Raw genomic sequence first — 22,117 nt, 5'->3', positions numbered from 1 at the left:
AAGGTATATTTTTGAAATTGTATTATACATTTTTTGAGAGCTGTTTATTTTAAATTTGCTACAAAAGTTTTATAATTATAGTATAATAGTTCCAATATGTTACCTCCTATGTCCATATTATGTCAAATTTAACATATTCCTTTATCCCACCAATATTCTATAAATAAAGATGGTCTATTTGATAATATACATATATTGTTCCAAATTGACATTATGTTGGCTGAAATTGTGCTTGAACATTAGGTTCCAGTATAGAAGGACCTGTTCGTGGAAAGTCGAAAGTTTCAAAGGCATCTAGGAATAACAATAATGACCTCACTAAAGAAACCAGCAGAAGCGTGTCAAGGACAGTAAACATCTAATAATAAACATTAAATTGTAAATTATTGATGTATGCCTATCCTTAAATATAAAATATGTTACAGTCAAATTTACAGTGCATTCCATGTAACAGCTAGCCTGGCTGCCAGCCCAACTTCTCCCCGCCCACAAAAAAATGTGTTCAGTATGACAACGTCAGGCTATGTAACAGCACTATAGAACATCAGGGTTTCCTTTGGTGATTAAACATGTTCTGTTCTCAATGCTGTTGGTTTTCTTTTTTGGACATGTCTTCTCTGCAATACTAATGCTGTTGCTTGTAAGAAGATGATTATCACGAGGAATAACACAACCCCACATCTGTCTCTGTCATGGTTCCTTGATGACTTGGCACCAATACCTGTAAGACAAAAAAAATTATCTATGGTTAAGAATTATTCATGATTCATTCAAGGAATTCTACCATGCCTCCTAACTTCTGTTCTACATTTAGTCATTTAGCAGACGCTCTTATCCAGAGCGATGTTCTACCACGCCTTCACACTCATACTTTCCAGTCTCTCTCACTCTATAAACAAAATGTGAAATAAACCGTTGGTATGTTGTAGTGCTTTACCTGTGTCTAGAGTGAAGTCTCTCCTTATCACCTGGCCCAGGATCCTGTTCTTCAGGATGAAGGAGAGGCTCCTGGTGCCGGCTGGCTGCAGAGTCAGGTTGCTGGACACTGTAAACAGTCCGTCTGTGTCCTGCCTGACGACTGTGCTTGTGTGGTTTGTGATGTCCTCTCCTCTGTCATCCAGCCACTGAACGCAGGGGGCAGGGCGTCCTCCTTGTGAAGTCAGGACCAGCTCCAAGCCGCTGGGAGATACTTTCAAGTTTGAATGTGGTTGAGCGTACAGAGCTGAAATGATAGAAAACTTGTGGTCAATTTTCAATGTCCTTGAAAAACGTAGAGGTGGTAATTAGGGGCGAATCTAGGTTCCCACTTTTGGGCCCGGGCTAAGCCCCTAGATAAAACCTATCATTTTTCCTGTGACCCAACAAAACTAGGGGGGTCTGGGGGTGTGTTCCCCCAGAATAATTTTTTGAAAATATCATTTTAAATAGTGTCCTCTAGTGGGGTTTAGGAAGGGAAATTAACGAATTTAGATTTAAAATATGAAAGAAAAAAATACATATATTTTTTTAATTATCATTATTTTTTATTAAAATGTTTTGGGGGGGCTAATGAAACTGTTGGGGGAGCTCCAGCTAGATACGCCCATGGTTGTAATTCCCTTGGAAGTACACAGAGCAGCGCGCAGCAGAGCAAGCGTGACAAAGGTACAGACCAGACTGGTCTCAGTGGGTTGCTCCAACTAGTCTTTGCTAAGACTGTCTTAAGTCCTAAGTCAGTCTTAGTTAAGAACGGTCTTAAGCCCATATCTAACGCCTGTTGCACCAACTGAATTTACGACCAGTCTTACAGTGCGTTCACACAGCAGCGACGCGAATCGCTTGCCATCGCTTGCCTTCCCACAGTTCACCACGCTCGTGGGCGTTTCAAACAGATACATGTAGAATGTAGTTCTCTAAAGTCACTGTTGTAGTTGTCATGGCCAAGTGTGCAGACTTGGGTTTACGCAGTTGCAACATCGATCAAATACAACTTGTATACAACATACAAAACTGTTTAATAGTAATATAATAATAATCATATATAATAATCACGTTGACATGTGTAAAAAACGTTTTAATATATTCCTCAGTCTCTGCTAATCTGTCGATACGATAGGGAGTTCCAGCCGGGCTAGCTAGCTAGTTACCACAGAACGAAGTTACGTAATGTGACTAAACTGAATTTGAAAGTACAAGCACCCACAACTTCGGCAAACCTTGCGCCATGCATTGTTTTTTTTAAATTAATATCTCTGTACAAATACAGCTATGTATCTTACAGGACTGGGTAAGCAGCCACACAAACGATTAGTTTCTCCTCCACCTTGAAACCTAGAAAGCTAGAAATGTTTGCCATAGTTGTTACGTTACGAGAAACAAGAAAACACTCCAATTGGCCATTGCTAGCGAAAATCGCTCCTCATTTGCATAAAGTTGAGAAAATCTCAACTCTGTCGCGTCGCGTCGCTACCCACAATGCACCACGCAAGCGATTCGCCTGGCTCCATAGAAAATGAATGGAAAACATGTTGTCGCTCGCATCGCGTCGCTGCAGTGTGAACGCACTGTTATGCGCGTTCATGAAAGTGCCCGTGGAATTCGAGAATGGAACGTGCGTTGCCATGATACCCATACATTTTTACCATGATGATACCAGGGATGCCAGACGCCTGGCGGAAACGCTGCTTGACAGCGATTGCCTCGGCCTCGTTAGGCAAGTTGACATAATGCGGTAGGCGGCGACTCAGTGCCAGCTAGACCCTACGAATAACTCTACGAGCTGTAGATTTATGCACGCCAATCATGTCCCCCACAGTGTTTTGAAATGCACCGTTGGCATAAAACCTCAGTGCAATTAAAAGCTGTAACGTTGGCGTCAGGGCAGCATTTCGGTCTGCCTGAAAGCGCAAATCGTCAGACAGTTCGTCCACTAGAGAAAAAATCTCAACCCTACTGAAACGAAATCTCTGAAATAACTCCTTATCATTGTACATATCCAGCAGGTTAGTTCTGTCTCGCACTACTCTCTCACGTCTTAAAGCGCGTTCATTATACAATCTATAAATTAGACGCGCCATTGTTATAGGCTACTTGTTGTTTTAGCTGCACTCAACGGTTTTGTGAAAATTAGCCTACTATAGAAACCAACACAGAAAACGTTCTGTTTTAACATAAGACTCCTCTCCACAGGGCGTAACATTTAGGACTAGACTTAGGGAAAAAGCAACTTAAGTCAGCGTGGTGCAACAGGCGCAACATCATTTTAGACATAGAACGTTGAGTTACGCCAGTCTTAGCTTAAGACTGGTCCTAAATCCTGTTGGTGCAACCCGCCAGAGCCAAACAAGGTGAAGCCACATTTGTGGATTTTTTTCAACCGCTCGTTTTACAGCAGCAGCTTCAACTTGTGAGATTAGATAGGAAAGAGGTGTCATTAGACTTTTAGATTCACTGTATGTCCCTTTTACCCACCGAACTGTCGTTATTCAACAATGACAAGATAAACTTGGTTTAGCATTCTATGACCCATTTAAACAATCAAAGTAATTGGCAATTCACCATGATCCCATCAATTACTATGCATATTTTAAGGAGAGGTTTACAGTCATAAGAAGTGTGATTACATGCTACTTTCAAAGATAAGGTTTTCCTCTGGCTCCCCAGCAGCGTGCTGACAGAGCAGGTGTAGTCTCCCTCATCCTCCATGTTGCTGAGCTCCAGACGCAGAGAGGAATCCCCCCGCTCTATGTCGGAGTACATCAGGCTGGATCTGTTGGCATAGCGACGGCTCTGGCGGTCCAGCTGGTCTCTCCCGTGATAGAAGCTGTGGACCACCTCCTGCCCCCTGTGCCAGATGACCACCAAGCTGCCCAGGCTGCCGCTCACTTGGAAGCTGCAAGGCAGGAGGACCTGTTGTCCCTGGACGGCTATAACGGGGCCGTGGGGGACAGTATCCTGGAACTCAACTACAGACAGAAGCACAAGTGACCCACATCTTTGGACAGACTAGTAGTCGTACCTTCAATTTACAACAATCACAACGAGTATGACAGCTCAAAACAGAAACATTTTACATTCTCTATTTGAGTCACCATACAGCACACCAGACCAATGACACACTTACATGAGAAGGCTGCCTTAAAGAGAAGCGATGCAAGCAGGTGTTGAATGACCCATACGTTCCAGTTCATATCAGGGTTCTTGAGGTTCTTCATACCTCACCTGTGTCTGGTATCCCAACTCTAGTAAAATCCGTCAATAATCCAGCTGCCGTCACTGAACAGACTGAGTTTCTGTCTTAAAAGCTGCTCCTTTCTCCTACGCAGATACGTGCATGCTGATTACGATCATGCGACATCACGGCATGAGTTACAGGTGAGAGGAATGTGGACCATTTCAGTCGGATAATTCTGAGTCCAGAACGTCTACTAGCAGAGATCTTATATATTCTGGAATGAACCAAGATTTAGTCTGTCTCAACCGGTCCTCCTGAAGATTTGGTCATTGTTACACAGCAGTCCTTTGGTACAACTGTTAGTTCAATAAAGCAGTTATAAAGTAGGCTACTCAAACTCTCTAGCTCTCACACTGTCTCTTTAACGCCACTCCCACACCTGTCTTGTTTCCATGAACACCCACTGTGAGTTGTTGAATTAAACCAACCACAGTAACATGTGACAAGGTTACCATGGAGATGGTTACATTGTTTGTCATTTGCTGGGTGGAAACACAGGCTTTACTGGAACTGGATGAGAAGGAACTCAAATTCCTTAAAGAGGTTGAACATCTTAGAGACGTACTGGATGCCTTTCACCCTGGGTTCACTTACCCTCTCACAGATGAGATTAGAAGATTATTTCAAAAGAATCTGACAGTACATTTTTTGGGGACATTTGGTCTCATCAAAGATGAGCTTTAGACGGCCAGACAGTTTAACCCCTTTGTCTCCTGTAGACTCTGCTGTAAGCAAACACAAACTCCAGCAGTTCTGAAGCTGACATTCCTGGGGGAGACTGGAGCGTTGAAGGGTTGGTTTATGACCAGGGTGAGGAGAGTCTGGCAACACTGTCTGCTTCTGCAGCTTCAACCTGAGACAGAACCAGGATTACCTCATTCCTCATCCCCAAATCTTATCTACGTTTCAAATAGATTTTCAGGCAGAGGGGAAAGAACGAGGTCTGGTCGGCTGGGTACAGAACACAGAAGCTGGAACTGCAAGGACAGCTTCAAGGACCAAGCAGCAAAGTTAAAGAGATGAAGGGATGGCTCAAATCCACCGGAAGTCCCAAATCACAACTTATCAAAGCAGAGTTTAAGAATGAAAAGAAAATGGAGAGCTTGGATCACACAACGTTTAAAATAGTTTGCCCTTAAATGCAGCTAACAGACCCACACATATTCATGTGTGATGTGCTTTTGAAAAATGAGAGAATTCTTGAAATGTATTAGTTGTAGATATTTAATATAATACTACTAGAATACTAAGGAACTTAAAAAAAAACTATGTATTCATTTAACTATTTATTTAACGTATGTGTTAACGTACATTAAAGCTAAAATGATAACTAAAATGTGCAGAAATATTTGTTATTTTGGATTCATCACATAATCACTCTTTCAGATGGTCAGACAACTGAAGAGGGCAGTGTTGTCAGTTTGTGCAAAGATAATCTTCGGTTTATTAACAAAGATCGCCCGAGTGGGTGGTGAGTGAAGCAAGCACTGAAGCCGTAAAACCCCGCCCGCAAAAGCTCCACATGACAACCAATCGATGAACAATTGTTCTGGCGAGAGGATACATGTCGCTATTGGCTACTGCACTGGAAAGAACTGTTTGTTTCTGAGTTCGTTTTGGGTGCCAAATTAACGTGATTTTATTGTGTTTGCTTCAAACTAGTTTTATATGCACGTTTTTTCGTTTGGAAACGCGTCTATTTTATATGAAGAAGCTTGCTGGTTTATACTCCCAGCGCTAGCTAGCTATAGCTAACAGTAACCAACGGAGCCAACACTGACTGACTGGAAACTGTTTTGACTGGAGACGCTACTGTACAGCTTGCAGCTTGCTGCCTACGTAAAGTCAGCTTGGTAAATCTAGCCAACTGTATTAACTAAATTGGCAGACATGCCCTATATCTGAATTTAAGGACATGATAAGGTGTTTATCAAAAGATGTTCAGTGCAAGCTTCGGTCTGGCGTTGCTATATGTTCCCTGCAGCAATGTGTTGAGGAAATCATTCTCAACAGTGTTGACGCCGGGGCTACATGCGTTGGGGTTCGAGTGGACATGGAGGCGTTCAAAGTGCAGGTTATTGACAACGGATCTGGGATGGGCATTGAGGATATGGAGAAGGTAGGGAATCGATACTTCACTAGTAAATGCACCACTCTAGAGGACTTGGACAACCTTAGATTTTATGGTTTTAGAGGGGAAGCCGTTGCTAGCATTGTCTCCTTGGCAATGCTTGTGGAAATATCTTCCAGGACCAAGTTATCCGTGAAGACTCATGTGAAGGTGTTCAAGGATGGCAAGGGCTTAGACGTTTTCGAAGGTAAGACTACGCGACCTTCTGCAGGGACAACTGTCACAATATGTAACTTTTTCCACAACATGCCAGTCAGGAGAAAGAGGATGGATGCAGTTCTGGAAAGTGACCGGATGAGGCAGAGAGTGGAGGCTGTGTCACTCATGCATCCCTCTGTATCTTTTACTCTGAAGAATGACTGCACAGGGGCCATGGTGGTGCAGCTCTCTAAAGCCCAAAACACTTACTACAGGTTTGTTCAGATCCATGGTTTAGGAAAGGCACAGAGACTAGGGCCAATCGGCCACTCTCACGCACAGTTTGAAGTAATCGGCTACATTGGAAGAGAGGGCCACTACAACAACAACTTACAGTTCCTCTATGTGAACGACAGGCTACTTCTCAAAACCCGGATCCACAAGATGCTGAATTTTCTCCTCCGTAAAGTGAGCAGTTCATATCAGAAAAACACCAGCCCAGATGCTTCCTCTTCCTTTAGGAGTCCAAAGCAGAAACGAGGAGCAGAGCTACATGGTGTGTATGTGATGAATATCAAATGCCATTACTCTGAGTATGACATCTGCCTTGAGCCTGCCAAAACCCTCATTGAGTTCAAAGACTGGGATGGTATTATGTTCTGTGTCGAAGAGGCAGTGAGAACCTTCATGACAAGAGAGAAATTGTTGGTGGAACTTTCCCCTGGTGACATAGAATATGCTGGCCAGAACTTATTCAGTGGACACACTGGAGATGCAGGCGTAGAAAGAGCTGATGATACCAGGGCACGTGAAGCTCTAACGCAGGGTATTTCACTGGAATGTAACATCGAAGGGACTCTTACATCAGAGGCTGTCCATCGTAGCATGAAGAAAGACTTTGACGTCCTTAGTCATGCATGTGTCGAAGATCCAGTTCAGGGTGATCAGCGAGATAACTGCAGGGAGAACAGTGACCCTTCTGTCGAGTGTCTGGAAACAGACATAGAAACGACACCATCAGTCACACACAGTCGTATGACAGCAGTAACAGACTTATCTGAATCTGTGCCTCCTGGGGATAGAAAAGAGATGCAACTCAACACGCTGCTGAATGTGGGCGATGAATCACACAACACTGGGGCTTCCATAGTTCACGATTGGCCAGACGTTGAACACCTGAAAACAATCAAAGAGAAAAGTGCTGAGATTCAAAGTCATCTTTCAGTCTCTAAAAGCATTGATGGAGCACTGTCCATGGCTATACAGGAACAAAGCTGCTCCAAACAAATACCACAGAAACAACAGAAGATAAGGTTACAAGACCTAACTAAGGTCAGCAACGCAAAGACCCATCTGCTAAATTCATTGCTTCATGGAAATGGCTCTCAGAAATGCACCGTCGATCATCTCAGACCAGGTCTAGTCATGAGATGTCAAGAAAACCTAGCAACAAAAAGACATCTCTCGCCTATAGAGGATTTGGGGAATGGTAAAGCTAGCCAGAGAGAATATAGGGAACACCCAGCCATCGCCTCAAAGATACCCAGGGTTTTCTCAGGTCAGAAGCTGACTTTATCTAAAGAAGCTGGCTCTTTGGACAAGTTCAGAAGAATATATGGGAAGCGTTCTGAATTCAAATCTCTCCCGGTGGACACTAAGAGCAATCTCTCAGCAGCTGATGCCATAGCCTCACAGAAATCTGGTGTTCCTGAGAAGCATGAGGCAGATAAACAAGAAGTAAAGCTAAGGGCAGTCATGGAGTCACAGCTGGATGGTGAGAATGACCATAGAAGTCCATTAACACTCTCCATGTTCACCAAACTAAAGCCTCTCTCAGCTCAGTGTAAAAGCGGTGGGACATCTTTAGCAGCCAAGCTATCGAATCTCAAAAACAAACCCAGGTCAGAGGTCAGAGGCGTCTCATTGACATATCTTTCAGAAGCTCTTTCAAATGTAGACACCGTCCCTGAAGACACTCTAACAAACACCACTGTTGAAAATGTCAACAACAACTGTGACACTGTCAACAGTGGAGAACAAGCTTGCTTGAATCCTGACGACATCCCGGAAAGCAGTTCAAGTCCACCATCGGCTAAGAAGGAAGTCGCAGAATCAAGTGATTGGTTGCATCACTACGACGATTCAACAGGGAAGGTGGTGTATGTGAACACAGTGACGGGGCTGAGCAGGTATGGAGAGCCGTCTGGGGAAGAGTCACAGACCACCTGCACGTCTGACGTCACCAACATGGCGATCAGTGTCGTCTCCAACAAAGGTAACGCTTTCATACTTAGTGTTGTTCATCCCTCTGACAAATGCTAATCTGCACAACCATGACATTATTATAATATTGTTATACTTTTGCTCACTGTGTATGGTATTGGATGGTAGTGTCTATGAGGGGGACTGTCCATATGAGTAATATTTGTGGTATGTGCCGTAAGCTTCACCTGGCTTTCTTTCCTGCCTCTAGGGTTTGAGTACAGGTGTTATCCATTTCAAATGGATGTAGTGTTGCCCTTCCTTCCCAAATCCAGAGCAGAGAGAGTGCTTAGTTCAGGGCCCAACCACAGAGGTACCTTAGATTAGATCAGACCGCCACAGGAAACAGATCCCATGCTGTGGCAATACGAGTGTGTGATCCATGGTCCATGTGATCCATATCATACAGGGATTGAAGCTCCGACCTCAAACTCACTGTCCTCCTTGTACTCAGAGTGGACTAACCCTGTGTTTGAAAGACCCCCTATGGTATTCTGCTTTTCTTTTAATCACAGAACTAAACACATTTTCAACTGTCCATTTTTCAAGAAGGACGTAATAGTATAACTGGTTTTTCCAGGTTGCTGTGGATGTCTCAGCTGGACAAGCAGAAGGTCTGGTTGTGAAGGTCCACAATATCCTCTTCCCATATCGCTTTTCCAAAGACATGATACACTCAATGAAGGTAATTATAATGTGATTAGATTACAAAGGCTCTTTCCCTGAATCCAGACATCCTGTTTGAAGCCATCGTCACAGTTTCATTTTCTCAAAGGTCATCAATCAAGTGGACAAGAAGTTCCTAGCGTGTCTCATTGACACAAGAGGTCCAGAGTGTGAGAACAGCAGAAAAGATGGCGGTACTGTGGTGTTTTCCATCCATCTCCCTGCTCCTTTCTGAAAGGAACTACAAAATTAATAATGAACTGGTGGTGAGGATGTTATTTTTAGAGTGATCTACATTTTCAGTCTCGGGGAACCTACTGGTGCTTGTGGACCAGCACGCTGCGCACGAGAGAGTTCGTCTGGAGGACCTTATTGAAGGTAAGGCCATGAACATGATTAGAAGAGACTGAATACACAACTGACTACCACAAAGTACCCACGGTAACCGGCTTTAAGTTCCAAGCCTGCTTCACTGTGTCAATCAAATATATTTGTCCAGCCCTTTCTCTAAGCAGTGTCACAGAGGGCTTCACATATGCCCGTAAGACTACCAGCTAAACCCTCAAGGTCAGTGTTGATGTGTGATTGTGTAGATTCCCACGAGGATGACCCCGAGGCCTTGGGGGAGAGGCGGTTGGCCTCCTTCAACATAGCTCCGCCCCTGGAGGTCACAGTGACAGAGGAGGAAGTGAGGCTGCTCAGGTCAGTGCTCTGCTAGCCGACCGCACACCAATCAGACCTGCTCAGTATTAAGGAACACGATTCTCATGAAAGTTTGTGGGTGGTGCCTGCAGGTCCTGTGAGCCACACCTGAGGAACCTGGGTCTGGAGATGCAGTTTTCTCTGGGAGGTCTGCGTGCGTTGGTCAGTAAAGTGCCGATGTGTTTCACGGAGAAAGAGAACAATGAAGTCCGTCGCGGGAGACCGTCCATCATCAAGTCAATAGTGGAGGTGAGAAACACTGACTAGTCCTGAAGAATCCAAGAAGTTCCTTAAAATCCTTAACAAGACAATAATCTACTTCCCACTGCTTCTAATTGGCCTTTAGGAGTATCTTCGAGAGCAGATTGAGGTAAGCGAGGCACATGTGTTGTCAATTCTTTTCGGTTTCCGTTGAAAACTGCTTACCTTGACAGATTTCCATTTTCTCAGTTGCTTCGCTTAACCGGTAGAGTGAGAGGATCGCTGCCTCTCACAGTCTTGAAGGTTCTTGCCTCCCTCGCGTGTCACGGTAAAGAACTGTTCTTCGTTTGTTAATTCAGTGATGATTTGGTTCTTCTGTGTCATTAGACTGTCACCATTTCCTCAGCATTATTGTTTAATAATGTTCAATCCCAAACAGGTGCGATCAAATTCAACGACAGCCTCAACAAGAATGAGTGTTGCAGCCTTGTGGCGTGCCTGTCATCGTGCAAGCTCCCGTTCCAGTGTGCTCATGGCCGACCATCCATCGCCCCTCTGGTGGATATCTTCCACTTGAGTGACCAACAGGTACCACAACAAAACTGAGCCGTCTCGTTTCATTATTCCAAATCAATGGTCATTAGACATTGTATTATGCTAATGTTTTTCTCCAAACAGGAACCCAAACCTAATCTCTGGAAACTGAGAAGAATGTATAAATCCTGGAAACTGTATGGAACAAGTTAGCTGTGCCCATCTAACCAGTCAAACAACCAGAAATTAATTATTATTTATTATAGCTCCTTAAATAAATGAAGAAAAAAAGCTTTTAAACACCATGTCTTGATCAATATGTAAACACCCTCATCTCAAAAATACAATTCTAAATAGGCCACAGAAATGACAGTGGAGAGAAAAGTGGAGTTTTTTTATTCAAAAACATGTCATGTTCCTGACATCCACGGGGCATCGCTGTCATTGTACATCGCTGCTATTTGTAAATTGGAGACATTTAAATATGTATTGTTATTTAACCCAACATAAGATTTTATAAATGTTTATAAACTATTGAATTGACCTCAAGCAGTAGCCAAACGATATCCTAATTTGTAACAGTGTCATTTGTATTCGAAACCAGTCATAAAAAAATCTTGAAGGAGGACACTACAATTCTCCAAACCTAAACGTTTTACAAACTCTACGGTTGACTTCCAATTCTTGTGAATGAATCCATCTTAGAACAAGCTTCATATACTGTCTGGCTTTTACTCAATAAGCTTCTTTGCCTTGAAGAATCTTCTCAGGTAGAAGACCTGCCACGTGGCCAGGCCAATCAGGCAGCACATGGAGAAGATGCTGAAGTAGAGCACCCGTGTGTTGGTGGATTCTGGAACAGTTGAAGGGGGAACACATTTTTTTTAGCCATGAGATTAACAGCGGTCCTCAATCAAAAGACAGAAACAAGTCCAAATCTGTTTGGAGGTAGGTGTTGCACCAGCAATCTGACACATACTGAAGGAACCCCCTAACATGCTGCTCGATCAGAGAGAAATTCTCATGAGATACTACACACACACACACACACAGATAGTGAAACGCATTATCACAGCCTGACTAATATACAGTTGATCCTCCATGTGCCGCCAATACAGCAGACTCTCATTGTCCTCGTGCCATCACTGATGCTGAGGGTAATGGGCTTGACTCAACGTTCATCGTTCAGCACTCACCGTTCGTGTCCCTCATCTCCTCCTCGCGCTTCTTCATGTAGGCAAAGTCATTAACGATGGACTCCGACAGGTCTTCCAGACGTCTTAGCTCCACCTCCAGCGGCTTCAGCTTCTCCACTTTAGCAATCTGAGCCAACGATAAGAGCAGCGGACGTTAAGAAACGTTACCAACCAGAACACAACTCAGGTGCAGCTGCTGATCTATTAACATAATTGTAAAAATTAACCATTTGAATGTCCTGCGTCAGTGCAAGTGCAAGTCATTTACCTCCTCATAGTTTTTAGCCTCCACACCATGTTTCATGTCGAGATCAACCTGCTGGTCTGGGGCTCTCGTGCCTGTGTAACCGAGGATAAAAACACGACAAACATGTATTCAGTCCTGTCCTTTTCAGTCTCACCAAATATGATCCGATCCTAGGCTACTCTTGACAATTACAGACAATTATTATTTACATGTAGGCTACTCGGTACTCACCCATGGGGGATTTACTTTCAAAGCAAACTTCAAACATGTCATAGTCTTCCGTTGTAAAGGCAAACTTCCCTTTCGAAGCATCCTCCTTGGAATATAATGTGTGACCTGATGAATCCGTAATCTGTGCAAGACACAAAAGAAGCAGTGCATTTGAATGATTTACAAACTACAGATATCCTTCTAATTTCTGACAGCTGTGAGAGAATAAGGGCCAAAGAGAATCTTATTAAGATAAATCTTAGGCTGCCTCGCTGGAGAAAATGTAGATAGAGATCGCCGATTTAATTTCGATTTATAAAAGGTAGAACATGTTGCAAACCACTTTCTTGGTCAAAAAGAAGGGTACACCTAATTAGCATCATGTCGAATTGAATAGGCTAACTTGCGACGTGTTACCTTCAGATTGGTTTTAGCAGTCGGTTGTTCGCTAACTTCGTATTCGCCTGTGACGAGCACGTCTTTGTGAATCTCTTCCCGCAAACATTTTCGAAGATTTGATGGCAAAAAGAACGTGATTGAAAAGGAAAAATCAATCAGGATAAATACAAAAAACAACACAAAAAATCTAGACATATCTGTCTTGTCACCAGAATATATGTATATGCTAAAGATGCGGCTGTCAAAAGCAGCTTGTCTGGTGGTGCTACTCTCTTCCGGGATAAGTCACGTGATTACGCCACGACCCTTTCTCTTCTAACCTCGTTTCCCTCACAACTAAAAAACTGTTTCTACGATCCGGCTGTTTGAGTTCCAGAGGAGATACATCCGGTGCGGAGCTTATCTCTGTTGCCTGATATGACCAAGGTTGGCACAAAACAACAACTCTGCGTTGAAATTGTAGTCTCTGAAACATACATTTCGTCAAACAATCCAACGGATACTAAACACAGTACACAGTGCAGTGTGTAATATGGTTAGATATAGAGCTATGTATGTACCTCAAATCGTATGCCTACATCTGGTTCAGAATTGGGGTCATATTATTCTATAACTCCAAAAAAAGGCCTGCACCCATTCGAATGAAATGGTTTACATGTTCCTCACCATATCGAAATAAATCTGTCCGATGTTAGTAAGTAGGCTACCCAAAAATATAGGCTATGTGAATGTGTTTCTTTGGAAAATATTGTATTTTATTCTTTAGATTCATACATAGGCTACATAAGCAACATTTCTTTACAATCTTTATGTCATACAGGGAAAGGAATCCTAGAACGTCATGGGTCCTTATATGGATTTCGTCCTGTTCTAAATAGTTCTAAACATACAACGTCAGCTTCTATCCTCTTTGATAGTGTGTCCACCTTACAGTATAGACTACATAGGCCTACATAATCTACATACAGTCTATGGTATAGGTATACACATGCATGCTGCAACAACAACAAAAAATCCTTGCAATGACAATATTCTACATCAGGCTATTGAAGTAACTGATATTTATTGTGGACAACATATTCATATCAAACACATTTAAAATCACCAAAATATGATCTTCTGAAGGGAGCACAAATAATCCTTCGGATTTTTCATATAGGCTATTTTTCATAGACTGCTTCATACCAAACAGGCAAATCATACTATAGCCTACGGTTCAAGCTTTGGGGATTAGGGGCAATTACTTGTAAGAATAGATTTAATTTAGCAGATGAGATGTTTATCGGAAATGTAGAGGATGTTCTTTTCATTGTTTAAGTGACTCCCCTCCTTAGATGGTACAGTCTTAGTTCATTCATAAAGTACTGGCAGACTATAAAAGGAGGGGCTTGCTCACGAGGCTTACCAGTAACCAGGTATAAACCTGGAGTGGGTCGTCTTTCAATTTTTGAACGCATGAGACAAGATTTTGGCAAGACATGTTTCCCAACAATTTAAATTCCGACGCTGATTCAATGTCTCGCACCAGCACAGAATCTCCTGTCGGGGAGAGCCCGACCCACTGTCTTAAGACGCAGGAAAACACGAGCTCATCTGCTTCACCGCCAGAGAGCAGTGCAAAGGTATGAATAAATCAATGAAGTAACAAGTAACAGTCAACGATATTAATATCAACTATTATTGCACTTTCGTATGTATCAAATGTAAATGTGCATTATAATGTGAATGAAACTTAAAACTGAAAATTAAGAAGCATAGTCTTTGTTCGCTTCTTTTTCTCTCGAGGATGTTATCAATTGGGTGGGGGTAAACATTTCCATAAAATGATTGGTTAATTAAAATCCTAAAACCTATCTCTGCCAAAGCAGAATCCAGCTGTTAGATAACCAATCAGCAGTATGAGAGAACAAACACTGTATTTTGAAATATTGTGCCCAAATTAAAGCGTGTGATGATTTTTCATTGAGAAAAATAAATCCATTGAGGAGACTCCACAGCATCTCTGCGTCAGTGTTGACGTCAGTAACAATGATAAAGTCAAATATTGATCCGGAGGAGACTATTTTAAGATGGCTGGAAATATTTTAAGAAAATTGTATTGTGGATACACAAACAGCTTCATAAGTAATATTATCAGTTTGTGATAGTCATTTATGTTATTATTTTGGAAATTATTATTCATAATGACATTCTTAAAAAAAAAAAAAACGTTTTATGGCTGTAGTTCAAAATGATTTAGCTATTTTTTCTCATAAGTGACGTGTCTGTAACTGATAACATGTCACTTTGCAGGACCTCTGCCCAGACATGGACACATCAAACAGTCCGTTTGTTCCCACTGTTACTGCAATTTCCTCTACCCCAGATTTGCAGTGGATGGTCCAGCCGACCATAATAACATCTGTCTCCCCATCTCTGGGTAGCAAGCAAGCCAATGAAGCGCTGCGCTCTTACCAGGCAACACCCAAAGCAGGCTGTTGTAAGGGAAAAAACACTGGCAGAAAGGGGAAAGCAGAGCAGGTGGGTTGAAGCTTATTTTGGGGGGGGGGGGGGGGGTCAGCCTTATTTATGCTATGTTGAACATTAAATGTAAGAGAAAGATTTGTGTTAACATGTCAAGCAATAAGAATTTTTATGAGGAGCATGTTTTGCTAGATACTGTACTGGCTGCATGCCTATACCTCGGGCAGTCCATTTATATTCAGGTCACACCGAGTCTGCAACAATGATCTATTTTTAGACGCACTGCAGAGAATGATGTTTTTTACCATTCTTCGGAGGGTGAATTTAGTAAGGCAGATCCGGAGTGGGAGATTATTCATCGATGTAATAAGTGCCTCCTCTCTCTGAACCCCACAGCTCTCTCATGAGGAGGAAGAGAAGAAGAGGGTAAGGAGAGAGAGGAATAAAATGGCTGCGGCGAAGTGTCGCAACAGGAGGAGGGAGCTCACCGATACACTGCAAGCTGTAAGTTAGAAACGATCTGATCGTTTGAATCTGTGATCAGGAATCTTACATCGATTACATTTCATGTGGTTAACTTTGGGTCTCACCACAGGAGACTGACAAGCTAGAAGAAGAAAGATCCACGCTGCAAACAGAAATAGCCGATCTGCTGAAGGAGAAAGAGAGGCTTGAATTTGTCCTCGCCACACATAAACCAGTCTGTCAAATGGCAGAGGAGCTGGACTTGATTTTCCCAGACACCAGCGGTTCCTCTGATCTACCTCCCAGCCCGGAGGAAGACAAACTGCCTGAGGACAGTCTCCAGGAAGCCCCCTCGCTCCAGGAAATGGACATCCCTAACGATCCAACCACAGCCATCTCTGGGAACTCCAACATCTTGTTGTGTGCCAGTGCTGAAGTGAACATCTGTGACCTAGAACCTTCTTTAGACATTAAGGAGGGGCTACTGGACAACCTGTTACCTGGCCTGGGAGGGAGAACACCCACTGAGACCGCCCGATCCGTCCCAGACATTGACTTGAGCAGCTCCCTGGGAGTTTCAGACTGGGAAACCCTGTACAAGTCCGTGTCCAGCGATCTGGAGCCTTTGAGCACCCCGGTCGTGACCTCCACGCCAACCTGTAGTAGCTACCTGTCTGTGTTTACGTTTGCCTGTCCTGAGCTGGACTCTCTAGCAGAAGGGTTTGATGGTTGTAAAAGTGGAGCCGGCAAAGGCGAATCTAATGTCGATATCCTCAACTCGCCAACTCTCTTAGCCTTATAATGTAAAGAAAAATTATTAAAGATTACAGTTCCAATGGTGGCTGTTTGTCAGATATGATACCGGACGTCGATGCAATAGTGTTATCATGTAAGCGCTTCAAGGATAACATCTATGGAATGTGCTATGGGACTTCAGGAGGAAGTCAAAACGTCCTCTAGGTTCTCTGATGTAGCTAAAGCATGGCTTTTGATTCAACACATGAAGATCAAGCATATTCTGAGGTAAACGCATGCAGAGAAATTCCAGATATTTTCAGATTTAATATATGTTTGGTCTGAAACTAGATCTATAATGTATTGTGGAATTGACTGTATGGTTTTGTGTTTTGATGGCAACAGTGTATTACTAACTATAAATGTTGTGTTAAAGCAAACATGCGTATCTATGTTAAGTACTTGCATACCTCAATGTCATCAAATGTGATTTGACCCATTGTTACAATGTTTAGAGTTTTCCATGAAAACATCCAGTGCTATATCTATCAAGATGTAATTTACGATAATTTATTTTTTTACCTTAAATTTTTGACTTGTCGAATAAATAAAAAAAGTTCAAGCATTGATTGCTTATTGATGAACCACATTAAATATTCATTCAATTAACCTACCATGGAATTTGGTATCGTTTTACATTTCAATAGCAGTTTTCACAATACAGCATGTACCAGTAATTAAAGGTCAGGGTGTGTTCTGCACATCAGTGTTGATCGTTCTGTAAATGTTTCAGGTGGTTAATCTCTGCAGGGGTGACCCTGCTGAAATGCGCAGCAGCCTACGCGGAGCTAATGGGTCTGCAGAGTGGATGTTTTAGTTTCTAGGGGAGGAGCGGACTGGACTTCCCCACTTCTCTCTCCCCACTTTCTGACTGTACTTTTTTACATCCCTGCTTACGTCTAGTTGGCATAACTAATTTCCGCATTCCCAAATCCTCCCAGATAGGGATCACTATTTAAAACGGGCTGATGCAACGGTTTCCACTTTTTAAAATCTACTCTCGACCTTCACCTGATCAGAGGAAAGGACAGCTGTTGCACTTAGGATCAAAGTCAGGTTTGTAAATTACTTCTCTGGCGAGAAATACTGATTATGTAGGCGCGCCACGCATGGGCTGTGAACCGCCGTCAGCAGCCTTCGAGGGTCTCGGGCCAACATGCACAATCCTCTCTTTATCTACAACAACATTATTGATCAAATGTGGTTTTAGAAGTCGAAATACAAATCTACATTAAGTGTACAAAATTGCAAAAACCTTTGTGTGCATGCTTTCCTCGTTACAATAGTTTACACAATGTGAAAACTACTAGAATTTTGCAATACGTTTATACAAAACTTAAGCGAGCCATTAACATTTGGCTCATGACTATATTCTCTAAATATAAATATACATATATAGATATTTAACTTGCATCTTTGACTTTGTAGTCAAGATGATCTTGTGGCAAGCTGCAAAAGAAGTGTTACATAAGAAGCATGCCGTACTGTAGAATAACTTCCGCTTTGAAATTGACTCATGACTGAAAGTACCGCGTTATTAATCAAGGTTCTACATCATGACTTTGTTCTGATGTTATTGACGACACCCGTGCCTAAAGTTTTAATGGCCTCTTATCAGAACAAGTTATTGAACTGACATGATCAAAGCACATTTAATGAAACTATGTGACAAAATGATGTATTGCTTTCAAAACACTTGGTCTTTTTTAAGTTTGGTTAGTTAGTTAATACACTACAAAAATCATTGTCATCATACCAAAGTTATTTTTACTATAGTAAGAAGTTATGTGGTGCATTTAAATAGTGCGAAAACGTGCAAATTCCATCACATTTCTGCTCTGTGTATCTTCCTAATAGTTGGTGTGTTTTTTTCTCTCCATATTTGTAAAACATTGATTCAATTCACATCTTACACACTATTGGCACAATTCTTAGGACAAGGTTCTCAATTTCTGCCAGATTTCAGAATCAGCACTTATTACACTTGAGAGTGTAGATACTAGTGTTGATATTCCTGGATCCAGTGGCCCACAGGCTGCCAGCTTTCCTTAGCTGCCCTGTGTAACCCAAACAAAGGAAACCTTGTTGCTTTTTCACCTCATCATTCCCTCTGTCATTGCTGAACTCCGTACAGTCTGGGCCCACACAAGCAACCTCTCATTTAGGAAAGGATGGTTTACATCCAAGGCGAACACGCATAGTGAGTGATTCTGTGTAGAGTATTGTTCTCTTGAAACACAAAGTGACACATCCTGGTTCAGTAGTCTCCAATCATGTCTGTAGTTTGCCCTGTGAAGTCATTTGTGGTGCGTTGTGTAGCACAGTCTGGTGCTGTAGGTGTCTGAGGGAAAATGGTCTGCAGTGTCCTTTGTTTGATATCTATGGTAGAGTTATGGTTTCTGTTGTACTTGGCAACTTCTTTCTCCACACACCAAGATTTTCTGTTTTGTTAGTTCACTGAAATTAGTCCTGGCATTGAATTGTTGCCCAAAAATGCCTGTTAGTACATCAAATATTGAAATAAGAGAGATGCTGCCATTTCCCTTAATTCTTTTTTAATAGTGGACCTTATTTAGGGTAGAACCTTAGTTATCATATTGTTTCATTGAGAAACATTTGCCGGACTCCTGCAGAAAGATCTGTCTCTCTCCACTGTCACTGCCTCTCTCACTCCTTTCATCTCACGTGCAAGTATAGCTGTTCAAACTTACGCTCAAAACTAAAAAGACTGAAAGGTCGTACAATTCTGGTAAAAAAAAAAAAAAAGAAGACAAAACCACCCATGTCTAGTGTGTGAAAGCCAAGAGGAGAGGCTCTGGAGCAGGGCTCTAGTGAAGGACCAGGCTCTGGAGCAGGGCTCTAGTGAAGGACCAGGCTCTGGAGCAGGGCTCTAGTGAAGGACCAGGCTCTGGAGCAGGGCTCTAGTGAAGGACCAGGCTTGGCCATATTCTGCTGTTCTCCTGCAGCCACATTCCTCTGCCCTGACATGGAGAAGCAGCTCATCCAGAGGAAAACATGGGCAACGGGTGTTTCTTGGCAAGAGCCAGCCACAGCTCTCCTTGGGATAAAGGGGAATGTGTCTGAGTCTACTTTTGTGCAGGGCTGTGTGCCTCCCTTTTGGCCTCCAGGAATAAGAAAAAAAGAAAGAAAAAAAAGAAAACGAGATCCTTGCCAAGACCTCTGTAAATGGGAGTATACATACAGTACAGTACATTCCTGAAAAAAAAGGGATGAAATAATAAAAACGGCCTAATGGGAGACAGCCTCTGCCTTCTGCTCTTGTGGCAGGCCAGCGTTAGACGGAAGCCTGCCAGGACAACCAGGTGGACTCTGGGAAATGTCTCCTTCAAGCTCTTTAACAGACCCTAAGGAGACGACTCCACAATCAACATTCCAGCCCTTCCCTTTGTCGTGTGCCTTTATTGTGAAATCTCCGTTTCCTGGACAGTGACCTCCCGCACCCTCAAATATGATTTCCCCTTTTGTGTTTTTCTCAGCTGCGGTCTCAATTGGGTCTGACATGATGCCGGGACAGATCCCTGATCCGTCCGTCACCGCCGGCTCACTGCCCAGCTTGGGTCACCTGGCCGGGATCTCTGCCACCACGCTGACCGACCAGCTGAAGTTTGGGGACCTTCGGGAGTTAGGGGCCATGCTGTCCCCCCTCCACTTCCTGGGGAAGCTGGGGAAGAGGCCCATCACCATCAAAACAGAGGTGAGGGACTGGGAGAGGGTTGGTGTTGTTGTTCACCTGATAAGACGACACGTAATACTCCAGAGAGTGCCACTGTGTCTTTTTCATCCCTGACACAATGATTTAGAGTGCCCTGGGATGACGTTTGGACCAGTGTTCACAATCTTAACAAACAGCTCCGCCTTGTGGACAGAATGTTCTGTCTGGAAAACGTCCAAACTTCACACTGTTAATTGCATGCCGTTTGTATCAATCTGTTGAAATGAGACCGCTGTATCTAAATCCCCCCTGTAATGGCAGCGTATGACTCGAGACCTGTGTGTTTGCGTGATGTAGTGGGACGAGGAGGAGGACAGGAGGAAACGCAGGAGAGAGAAAAACAAAGTAGCCGCGGCTCGGTGTCGTAACAAGAAGAAGGAAAGGACAGAGTACCTACAAAGGGTGAGAACGTTCCGCAGCGTTCCACACGGTTCCCTCTCACGGGTCCTCGATGCTGGTTGTCATTTCTAGTTTGCTTCCAGAAACCCTTTCTAACACCCCCCCCATCTCTCTCCAACTCCATCTCTCTCTCCCTCGCTTCCTCTCTTCCCCACGTCCTCCACCTCAGGAATCAGAAAGACTAGAGATGATGAACTCTGACCTCAAAGCCCAGATCGAGGAGCTGAAGAATGAGAGGCAGCAGCTGATGGTCATGCTGAACCTCCACCGGCCGACGTGCATCGTCCGGACCGACAGCGTCAAGACCCCAGACGGCGAGGCTAACCCCCTGCTGGAGCACCTGGACGCCAAGTGATGTCGCCGAGTGATGTCACCGAGTGATGTCACCAAGTGATGTCGCCAAGTGATGTCGCCATGTGATGTCTCTGGGCTCAGAGGAGAACGTCCCCACACCTCCAGTTTACAGTGACGCCCCAGCCAGCTAGCAGTACTTCATGCCTGGGTTTGGCCCAGAGGGAGCCCAAGCACTCCTGCCTGGACAGATGTTGACCCAATGAGATTGGACTTTGTGCTGGCAGGTTAAAACTAGTACTTTTGGTTTTGATGTCATCGTTGTTGTCATTCTGGACCTCTTGACTCGAGCCACTATCAGTGTAGATGAGTGTAATAGTGATAGATATGTAATGCAGCTTGATGAATAACGTGCCTCTCAGTTAGTGTTACAGATCTCTCAGGCCTCAAGACAGTCATGGCTGTGTTTAAGTTTATCTTTTGTTTTACCAATGTGTACTAAGATATCCATTATTTTTCCTTTTGTATTATGCCCCACTGGCCTACTGTTTGAACATTTCGTTTGTACTGTTTTGTTGTTATTTTGGCGCAGGCGTCATATATGCACATATAGACTGTTTACATTACTTGTTTTATTCCCTATTTCCCATTACATTGTTACTTCCAATCCAGTTTCTGATTTTTATACTTTGTATATTGTATCATATTGACATATAAGCTATAACAAAATGTGATGCGTTTGTATTTCTGCAAGACATAAATGCATAGTTTCTTTTCTAGTCGAGTTCTTTACTATTGCAAACGTACATTGATGAGGTCCGCAGTAGCAGCGTCATCTAGCGTCCAGAAATAATCCAACTGGCATCCCAAACTCAAACCGTAAATTTCCAAGCATGCATTTAAATATTATATATTATCATATATTGAGGAGTACTATATATCACAATAATTCGCTGTGCATACGACGTTTTATTACGATAAACACTAAATTAGGTCTTATCAAACTGAACTGCATTTCATAACCACATTTGGGAAGTTAAGCAATTAACCAAACGGGTGAAGACAATTAAAC

The 22,117-nt window shown here is 43.0% G+C and overlaps 5 protein-coding genes across 10 annotated transcripts; 3 read left to right on the top strand and 2 right to left on the bottom strand.

Annotated features, from left to right (window-relative positions):
* Positions 1-396: 396 nt before the first annotated feature.
* Positions 397-4,617, bottom strand: LOC124487432 (butyrophilin subfamily 1 member A1-like). The gene is made up of 4 exons (XM_047049776.1): positions 4,103-4,617; positions 3,603-3,944; positions 938-1,222; positions 397-721 (listed from the first exon to the last, which is right to left on the bottom strand). Exons 1-4 carry the CDS (start codon positions 4,191-4,193, stop codon positions 564-566), a joined length of 876 nt encoding a protein of 291 aa, XP_046905732.1. The 5' UTR covers positions 4,194-4,617; the 3' UTR covers positions 397-563.
* A 1,107-nt stretch (positions 4,618-5,724) lies between these two features.
* On the top strand, positions 5,725-11,123 carry mlh3 (mutL homolog 3 (E. coli)). Of its 5 annotated transcripts, XM_047047938.1 has the most exons (12): positions 5,728-8,757; positions 8,956-9,057; positions 9,154-9,233; positions 9,325-9,429; positions 9,520-9,604; positions 9,714-9,788; positions 10,004-10,112; positions 10,205-10,361; positions 10,459-10,482; positions 10,563-10,641; positions 10,753-10,901; positions 10,992-11,123. In XM_047047938.1, the coding sequence occupies exons 1-12, from the start codon at positions 6,129-6,131 to the stop codon at positions 11,058-11,060; spliced, it is 3,663 nt and encodes a 1,220-aa protein (XP_046903894.1). In that variant the 5' UTR covers positions 5,728-6,128; the 3' UTR covers positions 11,061-11,123. The 5 variants fall into 5 exon arrangements, 4 of the variants coding, with proteins under 4 accessions (XP_046903896.1, XP_046903894.1, XP_046903895.1 ...); XR_006958211.1 differs by lacking the exon at positions 10,992-11,123 and having other exon boundaries at positions 5,726-8,757; positions 9,504-9,604; positions 10,753-10,866; XM_047047939.1 differs by lacking the exon at positions 8,956-9,057 and having other exon boundaries at positions 5,731-8,757.
* Positions 11,124-11,226: 103 nt separating this feature from the next.
* On the bottom strand, positions 11,227-13,222 carry LOC124487921 (transmembrane emp24 domain-containing protein 10-like). Its single transcript, XM_047050331.1, has 5 exons — positions 12,918-13,222; positions 12,522-12,642; positions 12,312-12,382; positions 12,044-12,170; positions 11,227-11,700 (listed from the first exon to the last, which is right to left on the bottom strand). The coding sequence occupies exons 1-5, from the start codon at positions 13,092-13,094 to the stop codon at positions 11,579-11,581; spliced, it is 618 nt and encodes a 205-aa protein (XP_046906287.1). The 5' UTR covers positions 13,095-13,222; the 3' UTR covers positions 11,227-11,578.
* On the top strand, positions 11,731-17,163 carry fosaa (v-fos FBJ murine osteosarcoma viral oncogene homolog Aa). Of its 2 annotated transcripts, XM_047049509.1 has the most exons (5): positions 11,731-11,795; positions 14,428-14,521; positions 15,192-15,419; positions 15,759-15,866; positions 15,958-17,163. In XM_047049509.1, exons 3-5 carry the CDS (start codon positions 15,207-15,209, stop codon positions 16,627-16,629), a joined length of 993 nt encoding a protein of 330 aa, XP_046905465.1. In that variant the 5' UTR covers positions 11,731-11,795; positions 14,428-14,521; positions 15,192-15,206; the 3' UTR covers positions 16,630-17,163. The 2 variants fall into 2 exon arrangements, with proteins under 2 accessions (XP_046905465.1, XP_046905457.1); XM_047049501.1 differs by lacking the exon at positions 11,731-11,795 and having other exon boundaries at positions 14,052-14,521.
* Positions 17,164-17,470: 307 nt separating this feature from the next.
* Positions 17,471-21,824, top strand: jdp2a (Jun dimerization protein 2a). Its single transcript, XM_047050073.1, has 4 exons — positions 17,471-17,678; positions 20,120-20,337; positions 20,653-20,757; positions 20,924-21,824. The coding sequence occupies exons 1-4, from the start codon at positions 17,591-17,593 to the stop codon at positions 21,107-21,109; spliced, it is 597 nt and encodes a 198-aa protein (XP_046906029.1). The 5' UTR covers positions 17,471-17,590; the 3' UTR covers positions 21,110-21,824.
* The last annotated feature ends 293 nt before the right edge of the window (positions 21,825-22,117 follow it).

The sequence above is a fragment of the Hypomesus transpacificus genome, chromosome 3, assembly GCF_021917145.1.
Source record: "Hypomesus transpacificus isolate Combined female chromosome 3, fHypTra1, whole genome shotgun sequence".
Lineage (NCBI taxonomy): Eukaryota > Metazoa > Chordata > Actinopteri > Osmeriformes > Osmeridae > Hypomesus > Hypomesus transpacificus.
Note: the sequence above shows the minus strand (reverse complement) of the source record. Positions and strands in the feature narration are given on the sequence as shown.